This window comes from Gigantopelta aegis, chromosome 9 (genome assembly GCF_016097555.1).
Source record: "Gigantopelta aegis isolate Gae_Host chromosome 9, Gae_host_genome, whole genome shotgun sequence".
NCBI lineage: Eukaryota > Metazoa > Mollusca > Gastropoda > Neomphalida > Peltospiridae > Gigantopelta > Gigantopelta aegis.
This window is the reverse complement of record NC_054707.1, coordinates 23309722-23325661: the sequence shown is the minus strand read 5'-3', so window position 1 is coordinate 23325661 and position 15940 is coordinate 23309722. Positions and strand designations below refer to the sequence as shown.

At 39.4% G+C, this 15940-nt stretch overlaps 1 protein-coding gene across 3 annotated transcripts in view; it reads right to left on the bottom strand.

Annotated features, from left to right (window-relative positions):
* LOC121380476 (ankyrin repeat and SAM domain-containing protein 1A-like) overlaps window positions 1–15940 on the bottom strand; it is a 165335-nt gene that overhangs the window by 122495 nt on the left and 26900 nt on the right. For 2 of the 3 annotated variants that reach the window (XM_041509293.1, XM_041509294.1), the window contains exons 6-12: window positions 15811–15886; window positions 14462–14563; window positions 11986–12184; window positions 8282–8415; window positions 4922–4977; window positions 3526–4258; window positions 2183–2367 (exon numbers count right to left, since the gene is read on the bottom strand). In XM_041509293.1, coding sequence (XP_041365227.1) covers window positions 2183–2367; window positions 3526–4258; window positions 4922–4977; window positions 8282–8415; window positions 11986–12184; window positions 14462–14563; window positions 15811–15886 — 1485 coding nt within the window. The remainder of the gene's footprint in view (window positions 1–2182; window positions 2368–3525; window positions 4259–4921; window positions 4978–8281; window positions 8416–11985; window positions 12185–14461; window positions 14564–15810; window positions 15887–15940) is intronic. The other variant, XM_041509296.1, reaches the window with a different exon arrangement.

Genomic DNA, 15940 nt, shown 5'->3' with positions numbered 1-15940 from the left:
GAAGGTTTTGTCTGTTGATTAAAAAAGTTAAAAGAAGATTAATAAAAAATGCAATGAACAAAACAAATAACAGACAAGAGTGTGGTATGTTACTTATACTGAAGTCCTATAAATCAGAAAGCCTACCTGTAACCACTCTATAACCTGCGATAATGGATAACACTCACATGTTTACAAGAGTAATGTGTTTATTCCATTCTGTATATAAATGCGAATGAAAAGGCCAGTCATGTAGGTCTCTAACACTTACACATACAGGTTTAAATGGTTTGTGAAAATAATTGTTAATTAAAAGCCATAATAAAATAAATGCTACATTTTCATCAAAATTTGTTTCAAAATGGACATGAAATTATAATTTTTTATTTTCAGGACAATGGAAATATCACATATCAAGTATTATATACCGTATTGTTCCTATTTGTAGCGCCCCCTCTAATATAAGCGCCCCCTATGACCACGAAAAATGTATCATGAAACGGTACCCGTAAAATAGTAAAACTGGCTTACCTGACTGCCGACTTGCAATGATTATAATCGGTAAACAAATAAAATCCAAACAGGTGAAGCACTACGACACTAGTATGGGCGAACAGTATGTCACAAATGTCGTTTATCAAATGTATGTCGCTGTTATCTCCACGCAGAATGAACGCACGACACTCCGTTAACGCTGTTCAAAACCGGAAGTACAAACATACCGGTAGGTATTCACACCGACACCGTATATGCCTACGTGCACAGTACCATGTATTTCGATAAATCAGCTGACGATGTACGGTACGGTACGCTACGTCATTTCAACAAGAAAACGTCACTGGTGGAGTGACTCGGCGGCAAAGCTTTTGATGTCTCAGCGAGCCAGACGCATTGACAGTTTGATACGAGGATTTTTCACACGTATTACGAAACGTGTTCTAGTACTCTAATTAGCGCGCCCCCTTTGTGTTTTGCATCACGCCCGGGCGCTACAAATAGGAACAATACGGTATCTTTAAAAGACAAAAAAAAAATTTTATTTTTTATTTGGCCAATTAAAAAAAAATATGGTCGTCTTTTATCCTTGGTGTCGGCGGGGATGAAAATCTTAGGATTTCTTTCATTATGGCTATTAAAAGCTATTGTAGATGGTATATTACTATTAGCAAGCCTAAGTAAAGTTGAACCTGCTATAATGGACATCTTTTAAAACAACAAGTCAAATATGTAACTTCTATATTCAACTCAAGACTAATTCTACTCATAGATAATTGAAAATCAATCGGTTGGGTCTAACAATGTGATGATCGATTATAAAAATCCATAATCGATTGCTGTTGAACATGATAACAATTAAAACTGTTTATTCAGTTTAGATGATGGTACTGATATAAATATGTTCAGGTGTTTTCATGTGTATGTAAAAAAAAAAAACCCAGATACTGAATAGATATTAAAGGTAAGATTAGTGATTTTTGTATTTGTAGGATCTAACCACTACATAATCAAAAGTTGATTGGTTGGTATAAACCAATTTTATCTTGCATCCACTGTTTATATCAGTCAATTATGATGACCGATTAAAGCAGTCATAAACGTACACTAACAGATTATGACTTTTGACGTCACTCATGCGATGTCAACCACATAGCTACATTACCAAATCACTCATTTGACCGTTATGTACAATGTAGCTGAAATAATAGCTTTTCCCCTGAATTTTTATGGTCTGCAGGATAAAGATCACACCCCGTTTAACGATCCGTGGGGCCTGTAGCACAAATAACAGCGTGACCCCCTTCCCAGGATACATATTTTGCAATCCCTTCGGAGAGAGGGGACAAATGATCTGGTGAAAATAAATGTACGCATCACTGTGGGGTCCCCTGAAGTGGGGGGCCTGTAGCACATGCTACATGTGCTACTAGGATAAACCGGCTCTGATAAAGATAATAACTAGTTAATGACGTAGGATATAAGATTTATCTTGTTACGGCCGATTGAGAAATTTCTCATTCTTACTTTCACAGAATAAAAGCCAATATCATCCATCATTAACTATTTATTCTATATATAACTAAGAATCCATTTTGAAATTCTAGCTTATACCCAGCGCTAACAGATACCAGTCTTTGGTAGTCCCCATGAAGATCATTATAGTCAGGTTCGACCTCGTATTAGCATGTTAGCAAAGCAATGCTACCTGAGGGTTAATTTTCAGAGTTATTCCACTCACTGCTGTCATGGGCGACGGCGGGGGGTGGTCAGGTGTCGGGGGCTGGACGTAGCTGGATGGTGACAAGGGAACGTCTTCACCCACAACGCTAGTTCGCTTCACATCTAGCGGCAGGGAAGACGGCTTCTGTGCTTTCTCTGTCGTCTCTGGAGCTGATTAACAGTAAAATTAGTATAAGTGAAATGTTAAAAATTAAATTGTTTATTAGTTGCATAAAAATATATTCAGTCACAAACTTTATGGTATAATAATCAATAATTAAAAAAAAAATCTAAAATTTAGACTGATAAATATTATACAGTTAAATTTTTCAGTGCGTATTGCGTATTGCGTAATTTAATATAATTTTCCATGATAGAGAAAATAATTGTACTTATCTGTAATCTTTATTGTTTAATTGCATCCCATTTGTCCAAACTATGTAACAAAACTATTTTGTTCATTTGTGCATGACTACAAAAACATGTCAGATAATGTCATGATGTTACTTTATATTTTTATTATTGAGCTGTATTGTTCAAAAATAAAATAAAAATAAAATAAGAACTTGTTTGTGTTATTATTAATAAGTATGTTTAAAATTTAATTAAAAGGATTGTATATTATTTCTTTTAGGTTTATTATGGTATGAAAAAAATAATAACATGGCAAATTTTTGAGTGAACAGCTTCATCGAATCACACAAAAGTTTGCCATTGTTTTTTTTAGTTCATATCATGATGAATCTAAAAGAAATAGCAGACAACAGTTATTAAATGAATGCCAGTTTTTCATATTTGGATCTTCCTACCCATTCACAGGATGATTTTATACAGAAGTAAAGATTGAAGAGTGCGTCCTGAGTTTGCTGCGAATGTAAGATGTTTCTGAATAAAAGAGCCATTTCAACAAGTAAACCTCGTTTAGATTATCAGTGTTTGTAAATACAATGTGTTTCTGGTCTTCCTAAGGTCTGTAGTAACTCAAACTTCACTCTACTTCCTAAAGTATTTTTTTCCGTATGTACTAAATTATTGGGAGTTTATACATAGTTTGGGCCACTACAAATATTAGTACAACCTGAAACACATTGGAAAACACATTGGATGTACGGACACTGATATTCTAAGTAAGAATATGCATATAATATGCAATTGTAGTCATTAAAAAAAGGCCCTTTTAGCCAAAAAAAACCCATCTTCCAACAATAGCAAACTGAAGATTGTCCTTTGAACTTAGCAAAATCATATAATCACTGGAAATTACCAAATCTAAATTTTAAAAGTAACAAGTCTGAATGTTCTTATTATTACCAGTGTGTGCCTGATTACCTGGTTTGGTGTCTGGTATCTTCTGATCTACTGTCACAGAAACATCTGCAGGCAGATCTCCTGTATCAGCAGAAATAGTTTCGCCTGCTGTCTGCACTTTACTGCATACCTGCTCCTTCTGTACGTCCATGCTTGGTTCATGTTCCTTCTTCATTTGATTGTCTTCAGCATGTTCAGCTTGTGTTTCTGTGCCATCCTTTACACTCCTGTCCGCATCACTCTGCTCTTCTAGATCCAGTTCCTTCTTCACTTCACTCTCTGTAACATGTTCTTTGTGGTCTTCATCATCTGCATCACGTTCCTTTTTCACTTCAACATCATCAGCATGTTCTTTCTGCTCGCTGGTTCTCTGATCAAGGTCCATTTGCACGTCACCATCCTCCTGTGTGGTTAACGACACATTGACGTAGTGAGATTTACGGACTGGTTTTGGTGCATCGAGCACTACGGCAGACATGTTTATGTACAGCTCTTCATCTTCTTCGTATCCAGGCTCTGCTGGTTTGCTGGGATCTCTGTCTGAATCTGGATCTGGATTTATAACTGGATCTGAATCTGGAACTGGATTGGTAACTGGATCTGAATCTGGAACTAGATTTTTAACTGGATCCGAATCTGGAACCCGATTTGGGACTGGATCTGAATCGGATTTTGGAGCAGTGGAAATATGAGGTTTCGGTTGAACAGCCATTGATATAGCCTTGGAAGCACGTGGTGGTTTTTGAGGTTTTTTCTGTTTATGAAAAGAAACAACAAAAAAACATTATCACTTCATACTTTTGAAGCTTTTTAAATACTAAAGAAAAACAATTATTTGTATAAATATAAATTTTAATATAAATATAATATTTCTTCTTTTTTTCAGACTTTTCAAGACAGTAAAAAGATAAAGACCAAAAAATTACATTTTTCAATTTGGAAGGTTTCTTCACCTTTTTCTTTGACAATGAGAAGATATGCATAAATAAAATATGTTTTTTATGAAAGCATTTCAAAAATATTTATTATTTTACTATTACTCTTGTTTTTACTTTCAAATATTAAGCCAACAACATAGAATCGCACACACACACTCTCACACACTACCATATACACAAGCACACACACACTCAGACAGACAGACAGATACACAGAGAGACAGACACACATAGAGACAGACACACAAACACACAGACACACACACACAGATGCACACACACAAACAAACACACACACATACACAGAGAGACAGACATGCAGAGAGACAAGACACATAAACACACAGACAAACACATAGATACACAAACACACACACAGACAGACAGGCAGACACACACACACAGGCAGACACACACACACAGACAGACACACACACACACACACACACACACAAAGGCATGAAAGACTGGTTACTTACTGTAGGGATTGGTGCATTGGAAGGTGGTTCACTGTAAATATCATCTGGTGAACTGCCTACAAAACATAATTATACAATTAACACCTTTATAATTAATACAAAAAAAACTCAACAAAATTGCAAAACTGATAAAATTCAAATGATCTCATTATCAGAAAAACGTCACAAGTGTGATAAAGCAACAATTCCAATATCTCCCCAACAAAAACCTAAAAGGCAACCATTGACCATTACCAGTGAGACAACTAGATTTTGCATTTTCGATAATGTGTACACTGTTACAGTAATTGTAGTACATTAACCTACCTGTATAAACCCGAATTTCTCGCTCCAGCCAGTGCACCATGACTGGTACATCAAAGGCCGAGGTATGTGCTATTCTGTCTGTGGGATGGTGCATATAAAAGATCCCTTGCTGCTAATCGAAAAGAGTAGCCCATGAAGTGGCGACAGCAGGTTTCCTCCCTCAATAGCTGTGTGGTCCTTAACCATATGCCCGACACCATATAACCGTAAATAAAATGTGTTGAGTACATCGTTAAATAAACGATACTGACGTCCAAAAGAAAGTATACCAAAAAAATAAATATTTCAATTCCTTTATAATTTGGATTATGGAAATGAAAAAATGGTGGTTAAAAATGTCGCCCAAGTACAACCAAATGTATCCGATTACCTAAAGCTGGTGAAAGTGTAAATTTTCATTAAAAAACGTGCATATTGCTGTAACGACATCTGCACCCATATAACGAAATGCACATGCTAAACTGGTATAAAAATCTCTTGAAACTGCACGTTAGTAACACAGTACCCAAAAGCACACAAGAAATGCCTCGTTTGTCAGCAGCACAGAGAGAGAGAGCCATTGGTATGGCCCAGCTGGGAGCCACGCATGACCACATTGCAAGAACATTCGCATAACCAGGTTGATGGAACGTTTTCGGCAGACAAGGCAGACAACTGACAGGGCTAGGAGTGGAAGACCGCGTGTGACCACGCCCATTCAAGACCGTTACTTGCGTATTCTCCATCTCCGAAATCACTTCCTCCCCGTGACTACATCAGCATCAATGGCATTAGGACATTATGTTAGTCGACAGACAGTGTCAAGACGATTACAGGAACATGGTATTCGAGCACGTCGACCCTACCGTGGAGTTACGTTAACGCAACAACACCGACATTACAGATTGATATGGGCCAGGAGGCATCACCATTGGCAAGTGTGAGACTGGTGACAAGTTGTATTCAGTGATGAGAGCAGGTTTTTCCTGTTTAGAGCCGATGGTCAACAGCGTGTATACAGACGTAGAGGAGAACGTGTAGTGCAGACCTGTGTCCAGGAAGTTCAAGCATTTGGAGGTGGTGTTATGGTCTGGGGAGGAATCTGTGGGGACTTGAAAACGTGGCTTGTTATTATTCAAGGCACAGAGGTATCAAGATGAAGTTTTGCGACCCGTTCTGTTGCCATTTGTTCAACAGCAGCCTCGCGATATACTCTTCCAGCATGACAACGCTAGACCCCATATTGCAAGGATAAAACAGGACTTCCTCAACAACATGAACATTCATCTTTTGCCATGGCCTGCATGTCCTCCTGATATGAACCCCATTGAACATTTGTGGGATTATCTCGACAGACAAATTAGAAGATGACCAGTACCACCAGCCAACCGTCAGGACATGGAGAGAGCTTTAATTGACGAATGGCAACGGATTCCCGCTAACGTCATCCGGCGCTTGACGTCATCAATGTGGCGATGTGCTGTGGCATTCATTGATGCACAAGGTGGACATACTATTAATCCAATGTTTAGTGACTTTGCAGACACTTAACATACTGTTGTAGAAAAGCTGTTCTGACAGTGACTTTGTGAATCATCTCATTTTGACCCCATGTGTCTTTGTAGCACAGTTTCTTGAACATTTTATGCTTTTATTGAATGAAATTTTGTTCACAACATGCCAAAACACCACTCTCATGAATATATATCTTTTGAACATGCAACATGTTTTGGTTTTCTTCAATAGTCTCTCAGAGTCTTGGTATAGTTTCTTTTGGACGTCAGTATATTTCCTGTATAAACCCAAAGATGAAAGAGATTTCCTAAACAAGTTCCAGAAATGTTAATATTGCTGGCTGGGTACTGACACTGACCATAGGGTAATTTTTGACAAACGGCAAAAAACCTGGAAACACTGTACAGATGATGATAAAAATCAAGAATTCTGGATAAATCTTGAAATGTTTTACCTCTGTAAAAACCCATGCTGCAGTCAATGGTGTATGCATGTATGTGTATTAGTTTGGAATGAGATGGAAGGAAGGAAATTTTTTTTTTAACCTTCTGACTACTGCAGGCGAGATATCTCGCTCAACATCACGCCAGTCGACATACTGTACACTGTATACAGTACATTCTCCAATTCATATTTCCCGCCGTTTTGCACACAACACTCACCGAAAACGATTTATTAACAGGAAACAAAAGACAACTTAGCTTCCTGTGTCTTTAAAATTAGATTTTTCACTGTAAAATGGCTTGAAATTTTGAGTTCAAAAAGTGGTTTTCGGCAAGTATTTTTGCTTGACAACAATGGCGGCACATAGCGGTCATCTTCAGGGATCACTAGCTGATTGTGACAGCTAATTTGACACTAAATATTGGGATATGAATCGTTATTCGTTTTTAAAAAAACTTCTGGTCAGAAAGCCACTGTTATTGGGAATAATGGACATAAATACTGGACAGCTGGCCACAAATGCCCATAAGTAAACGCAACTCTTTTTTTCTTTTTTTTGGCCTAATTTTAATCAACAATAACCGATCCAAAATAACATAAAAATTAGAAAAATACACGAAAATAATACTTACCAATTCAAATATGAACTTTATTTTATGTATTTATAAAACAGTTAAGTGAATAAATTTGAGTAAAAATTATAAACTTGTACCCACTCAACTTAGTTTTTGTCAAAAATTAATCCAGTAGTCTAAAGGTTAACGATGCACTCAACACATTTTATTTACAGTTATATGGCATCGGACATATGGTTAAGGACCACACAGATATTGAGGGAGGAAACTCCATGGGCTATTATTTTCGATTAGCAATAAGGGATCTTTTATATGCACCATCCCATAGACAGGATAGCACGTACCACAGCCTTTGATATACCAGTTGTGGTGCACTGGCTGGAGTGACAAAAAGCCAAATGAGCCCACTGATCGATCCCAAACTGACTGTGCATGAAGCGAGTGCTTTACCACTGGGCTATGTCTCGCCCCCAGAAAGAGATAGTTGGTGACCACAATAATAGTAATCTGACTGACTATACATTGATTAATACTGACATACCTAGTGGGACTGAAGGAGACAGATGTGCCGGAACATCGTACACATCATCATCCTCTACCGACACAACTGGGGTTTGTCTCGTTTCAATAAACGATGGTTCTCTCGGAGGAATCGGAGGGGGTGAGATATCCGGGCTAATAATAGAAAAGAAATTAAACATGTGAAATAAGTAAAAATAAGCAAACATATTACTTTTCATTTGTCGGAATGTTTTATATAATTACTGAAACATTTAGCTACAGTTGATTAATATAGGTTTTCAAACTGTAACATGTAACTGGTCATCACTGAAAACAGACCCACATCACATATACATACACATACTCCACACACTCACACACACAACACACTCACACTCTCTCACATCCACCCACACCACACACAAACACATACAGACACATACTCCACACACTCACACACACAACACTCACACTCTCTCACATCCACCCACCCACACCACACACAAACACATACAGACACATACTCCACACACTCACACACACAACACACTCACACTCTCTCACATCCACCCACACCACACACAAACACATACTCCACACACTCACACACACAACACACTCACACTCTCTCACATCCACCCACATCACACATACATACACATACTCCACACACTCACACACACAACACACTCACACTCTCTCACATCCACCCACACCACACACAAACACATACTCCACACACTCACACACACAACACACTCACACTCTCTCACATCCACCCACACCACACACAAACACATACTCCACACACTCACACACACAACACACTCACACTCTCTCACATCCACCCACACCACACACAAACACATACAGACACATACTCCACACACTCACACACACAACACACTCACACTCTCTCACATCCACCCACACCACACACAAACACATACAGACACATACTCCACACACTCACACACACAACACACTCACTCTCTCTCACATCCACCCACATCACACACAAACACATACAGACACATACACACACACACAACACACTCACACTCTCTCACATCCACCCACACCACACACAAACACATACAGACACATACACACACACACAACACACTCAACACACTCACACTCTCTCACATCCACCCACACCACACACAAACACATACTCCACACACTCACACACACAACACACTCACACTCTCTCACATCCACCCACACCACACACAAACACATACTCCACACACTCACACACACAACACACTCACACTCTCTCACATCCACCCACACCACACACAAACACATACTCCACACACTCACACACATAACACACTCACACTCTCTCACATCCACCCACACCACACACAAACACATACTCCACACACTCACACACACAACACACTCACACTCTCTCACATCCACCCACACCACACACAAACACATACTCCACACACTCACACACACAACACACTCTCTCACATCCACCCACACCACACACAAACACATACTCCAAACACTCACACACACAACACACTCACACTCTCTCACATCCACCCACACCACACACAAACACATACTCCACACACTCACACACACAACACACTCACACTCTCTCACATCCACCCACACCACACACAAACACATACAGACACATACTCCACACACTCACACACACAACACTCACACTCTCTCACATCCACCCACCCACACCACACACAAACACATACAGACACATACTCCACACACTCACACACACAACACACTCACACTCTCTCACATCCACCCACACCACACACAAACACATACTCCACACACTCACACACACAACACACTCACACTCTCTCACATCCACCCACATCACACATACATACACATACTCCACACACTCACACACACAACACACTCACACTCTCTCACATCCACCCACATCACACATACATACACATACTCCACACACTCACACACACAACACACTCACACTCTCTCACATCCACCCACACCACACACAAACACATACTCCACACACTCACACACACAACACACTCACACTCTCTCACATCCACCCACACCACACACAAACACATACAGACACATACTCCACACACTCACACACACAACACACTCACACTCTCTCACATCCACCCACACCACACACAAACACATACAGACACATACTCCACACACTCACACACACAACACACTCACTCTCTCTCACATCCACCCACATCACACACAAACACATACAGACACATACACACACACACAACACACTCACACTCTCTCACATCCACCCACACCACACACAAACACATACAGACACATACACACACACACAACACACTCAACACACTCACACTCTCTCACATCCACCCACACCACACACAAACACATACTCCACACACTCACACACACAACACACTCACACTCTCTCACATCCACCCACACACACACAAACACATACTCCACACACTCACACACACAACACACTCACACTCTCTCACATCCACCCACACCACACACAAACACATACTCCACACACTCACACACACAACACACTCACACTCTCTCACATCCACCCACACCACATACTCCACACACTCACACACACAACACACTCACACTCTCTCACATCCACCCACACCACACACAAACACATACTCCACACACTCACACACACAACACACTCTCTCACATCCACCCACACCACACACAAACACATACTCCACACACTCACACACACAACACACTCACACTCTCTCACATCCACCCACACCACACACAAACACATACTCCACACACTCACACACACAACACACTCACACTCTCTCACATCCACCCACACCACACACAAACACATACTCCACACACTCACACACACAACACACTCACGCTCTCTCACATTCACCCACACCACACACAAACACATACTCCACACACTCACACACACAACACACTCACGCTCTCTCACATCCACCCACACCACACCCATACACATACTCCACACACTCACACACACAACACACTCACGCTCTCTCACATCCACCCACACCACACACAAACACATACATACACATACTCCACACACTCACACACACAACACACTCACACTCTCTCACATCCACCCACACCACACACAAACACATACAGACACATACACATACACACACACACAACACACTCACACTCTCTCACATCCACCCACACCACACACAAACACATACAGACACATACACACACTCAGACATACACACACAATCACAAACACACACAAGCTACACCACACAGACATTCCACACCGTAGACACACAGATGTGCACACACACCACACAAAAAACAATACACACAGAAACTCACAAACACTCCACACACACACACTCTCACACACTCTCTCTCTCTACACACACTCCATATACAAACAAATCACAAACACACCATACACACCACACCACATAGACACAGCCCACACTAACACCACATAGACACATCACACAAACACACCACACCCATTCTACACAAGGACCACACCATACATCTACACCACACACCACAGGACATGCCAAACACCCACACGTACATATTTAAACACACAAAACATACAGCCTCATATAAACCACAAAAAAATACCTTTTAAAAAGCACATTATAACATGCATACCTCCACACACCACGAAACTCTCACGCACACACAAACACACATGAAGAGGCAGATTAAAGATTGATTAAAAACTGATAGCACCTTTGAACAGTTACTCGTGGAGCCACTTCCAAGCTGTAGATGGGGTCTATCTTGGTAGACTGGTCTGCGACGATACTAGTTCGAGGGGCCGGGACTGGTCGAACTGGGGAGGGGTTGTCTGAGAAGCTCTCCGGATACTCGTCTTCAGAAGGTGTTCTATCATCAATCGGACACAAAATGGCATTCTGTTTGATATGCTCTGTTTAATCGAAGGAAGGAAATGTTTTATTTAATGATGCACTCAACACATTTTATTGACAGTTATATGGCATCAGACATGTGGTTAAGGACCACACAGATATTGAGAGAGGAAACCCGCTGTCGCCACTTCATGGGCTACTCTTTTCAATTAGCAGCATGGCACCTTTTATATGCACCATCCCATAGACATGATAGCACATACCACAGCCTTTGACATACCAGTCGTGGTGCACTGGCTGGAGTGAGAAATAGCCCAATGGGCCCACTGACGGGGATTGATCCCAAACCGACCACACATCAAGAAGCACTTTACCACTGGGCAATGTCTTGCCCATGCAACAAGGGATCTTTTATATGCACCATCCTACAGACAGGGTAGTACATACCACGGCCTTTGATATACCAGTCATGGTGAATTGGCTGGAACGAGACTTTAAACGAATAAAGAAAGTTCAATATAGCATTAACAGATATCTAAGTCACATAAAAATGTATTATTGTTCATTTCAATTAATTAAAGTCAGGCTTAATAATATTCCAGAATATAAATTCAAAGTTAAACTAAATGCATCACTGCTAATCTTTGACCAATGACCACAATTGCAAGGGAAGTAACTCTCTATTGTACTCAATTTTACACTATTATACTTAAAGGTAGGGTCAACTCAAACAAGAGCCTTATGTGTTGGAAAGATGCATACCCGGACCACCAACACATACTGACACTTTAGCAAATGAAAAACGCGTAATTTTAGAGTTAATAAAAAAACACAATTATTCCTGCTAACTGGGGGCAGCCATTTTGTTTAGTTTTTGTGACGTCCGGTGGGATAGCTTGGGGCGAAGTGACGTCAGCTCCTGACCATCTCCTGTATGTACAGTGTAAACAAAAGCAGTAATTTTCGACAAGGCACTTCTCTTTGATCAACCTGACTTGTAAAACAGCATAAATGACGTAATATTATGATAAACTATTTAACTAAATATATTTCAAGTTGCATTAACAGAACAAAATGGGGTTATAGTATTTTTCTCTGTTAAATAATTCAAAGGAAAAAATGTACAAAATTAGGCCTATTGATATGCTACGTTGGAGCAAAAACGACAACCCACGATATCCAAGTGATAATTTTCTTTTCTTTGGGACTACGTAATTGGTCAGTTCTGTGCTTTTAGATGGAAAAGTCTACTTAATCAATAGTTTTACAGAACTATTTACAGTAATAAACCATGTCCATTACAATTTTAGGGGCGACAGGTAATATTCCACAATACTGGTATGTATTTTTGTGTCTAGACAGCGTCAATTAATTGGCTCGTCTGGTTACCAATCAAATACACACCTGCAAATCAGGAATCACAGGTAGAAGCAACTAACAGCATAGACCAATTAACTAAGAAAACACTGTGTATCATTTTAGTACGTAGGTTAATGCATGGGCAAAACATTGTTAATTGTTTCGACTTGTTGTGTAGCCACTTTGACAATGGTATTTTATTTTGTATTGAAAACTAATATATATATATAGTGCTGGATATACTTATTGCTCGCTTACTGGGATGTGTATTATTACAGAACATTGCAATGTACGACTATTTATCATCCCGCAAAAACCAGGTAGATTGTGTTTCTCTAGTTCTAAGGCTCATTCCTGACGTTACGCGTTAAGTATTACGTAACCACCAGCTCGCCAGAGGGCGTACTCACTGAGATGGTACAAAATGGCTGCGCCCGTTATATATGATAGCCGTCACATTTAACCGTTTTATTAATTAACTATACGATTATACGTGTTGATATTAAGCAATAATGTGCATTATATATCGTTGAATATGCATACCAGGCCAAATGCCTTAATTGTCCTCTCCTTTAAAGAAAACATACTTTGTGTGTGTTCCCTATTTTTAATTTTTGGCAGGTTTTCAAAATTGCGCCTAATTTCCTTAAAAAAAAATGTGCATCCATTCTCTTTGGCTTAATCCTACGGGACTTTCCAAATTCCATAGCACCATACCACCCTCCACCTGTTACCGGCCCCAGTCGGACTGCTGGTGCTCTCTTGCAGTAGCCAGTGTAGGTGGTCCCCCCTCCAACCCACCCCACCCCTTTCCTGTCCTGGACAGAGGAGCCTGCACCTGTGCCCAGGACAGGAGTGCACTATAACAGCTTGTTCTGAATGTGCACGTTAAACACTCTGAACTGACCTGACCTGACCTGTGTGTGGAAAGCATTTAGAAAGATTGATATTCACTCCAACGATCAATTTTGACTCACCTTTGATAAGTTGAACTGCTTCATACGCCTTCTGTGATGGAAGAACGCTTAGTATTTCCATAGCATTCAATCCACTCTTGTCCTTCTCCATTACATCCACACCTGCCAACAAAGTGGTTATATAAAATGTTCAAACGTGCTGAGCAACTCCTCAATCCGTACCTAACTGTATTGTTATTTTAAAACCATGCAACAACTTAGTTCTTCACACATGTAGAAGATATATATTTTTTTAATTATCCAAACATCCGTTATTTTCATATTTTTGAAAGGTTAATATGCATTTTTATTTACAATATTACATTTTGATTATGTCCAAAAAACTTTTCATTGAAGATATTTGCACAAAAATGGTTAATATGATACAAGGCTTGAAACAGTGGCCTGCAAACAGTGAAAACAGTCCATGTTTTTTTTAAACCTAGCTTGCGAACCGCAGGTCATTTTTCAAGAGATGTACGTACATACGACTATCTTATCTGCTGATTAGCTCATGATTTTGTTATATTTTAATTCCATATCTCATATGCTATTAGCTCACGATGCTGTTATATTTTAATTCCATATCTCATATGCTATCAGCTCATCATGCTGTTGTAACTTAATTCCATATCTCATATGCTATTAGCTCACGATGCTGTTGTATTTTAATTCCATATCTCATATGCTATTAGCTCATGATGCTGTTACATTTTAATTCCATATCTCATATGCTATTAGCTCACGATGCTGTTGTATTTTAATTCCATATCTCATATGCTATTAGCTCACGATGCTGTTGTATTTTAATTCCATATCTCATATGCTATTAGCTCACGATGCTGTTGTATTTTAATTCCATATCTCATATGCTATTAGCTCACGATGCTGTTGTATTTTAATTCCATATCTCATATGCTATTAGCTCACGATGCTGTTGTATTTTAATTCCATATCTCATATGCTATTAGCTCATAATGCTGTTATATTTTAATTCCATATCTCATATGCTATTAGCTCATAATGCTGTTATAGTTTAATTCCATATCTCATATGCTATTAGCTCATGATGCTGTTGTATTTTAATTCCATATCTCATATAAAATACACCTCAAAGGTCTTAATTTTTCATACATTATCTTAAACCATCTCCTCAGCCAGAGCTGTCTTATTTTCAGCAAGACATGGGTTTTTCTTAGCAGAACATATCCTTTTTGGCCTGTATTAAAAAAAAAACCCAACATAACAGCAGGCCATATTTTGTTTCCTATTTCAAGCCCTGCACACACTAGTATTTCAGAAAGTATAAAAATTAAATATTTAAAAACTAGAGAATTGTAATTTGAAGATTAGTGAAACGCTGAACTCACCTTTCTCAAGCAGAAGTTTAATAACATCAATTTTACAATATCTGGAGGCTTCATGCAATGGGCTTCCTCCGTCAGTCTGCAACACACACACACATGCTACGTGTTAGCATACAAAATGGTCAGTGCTATC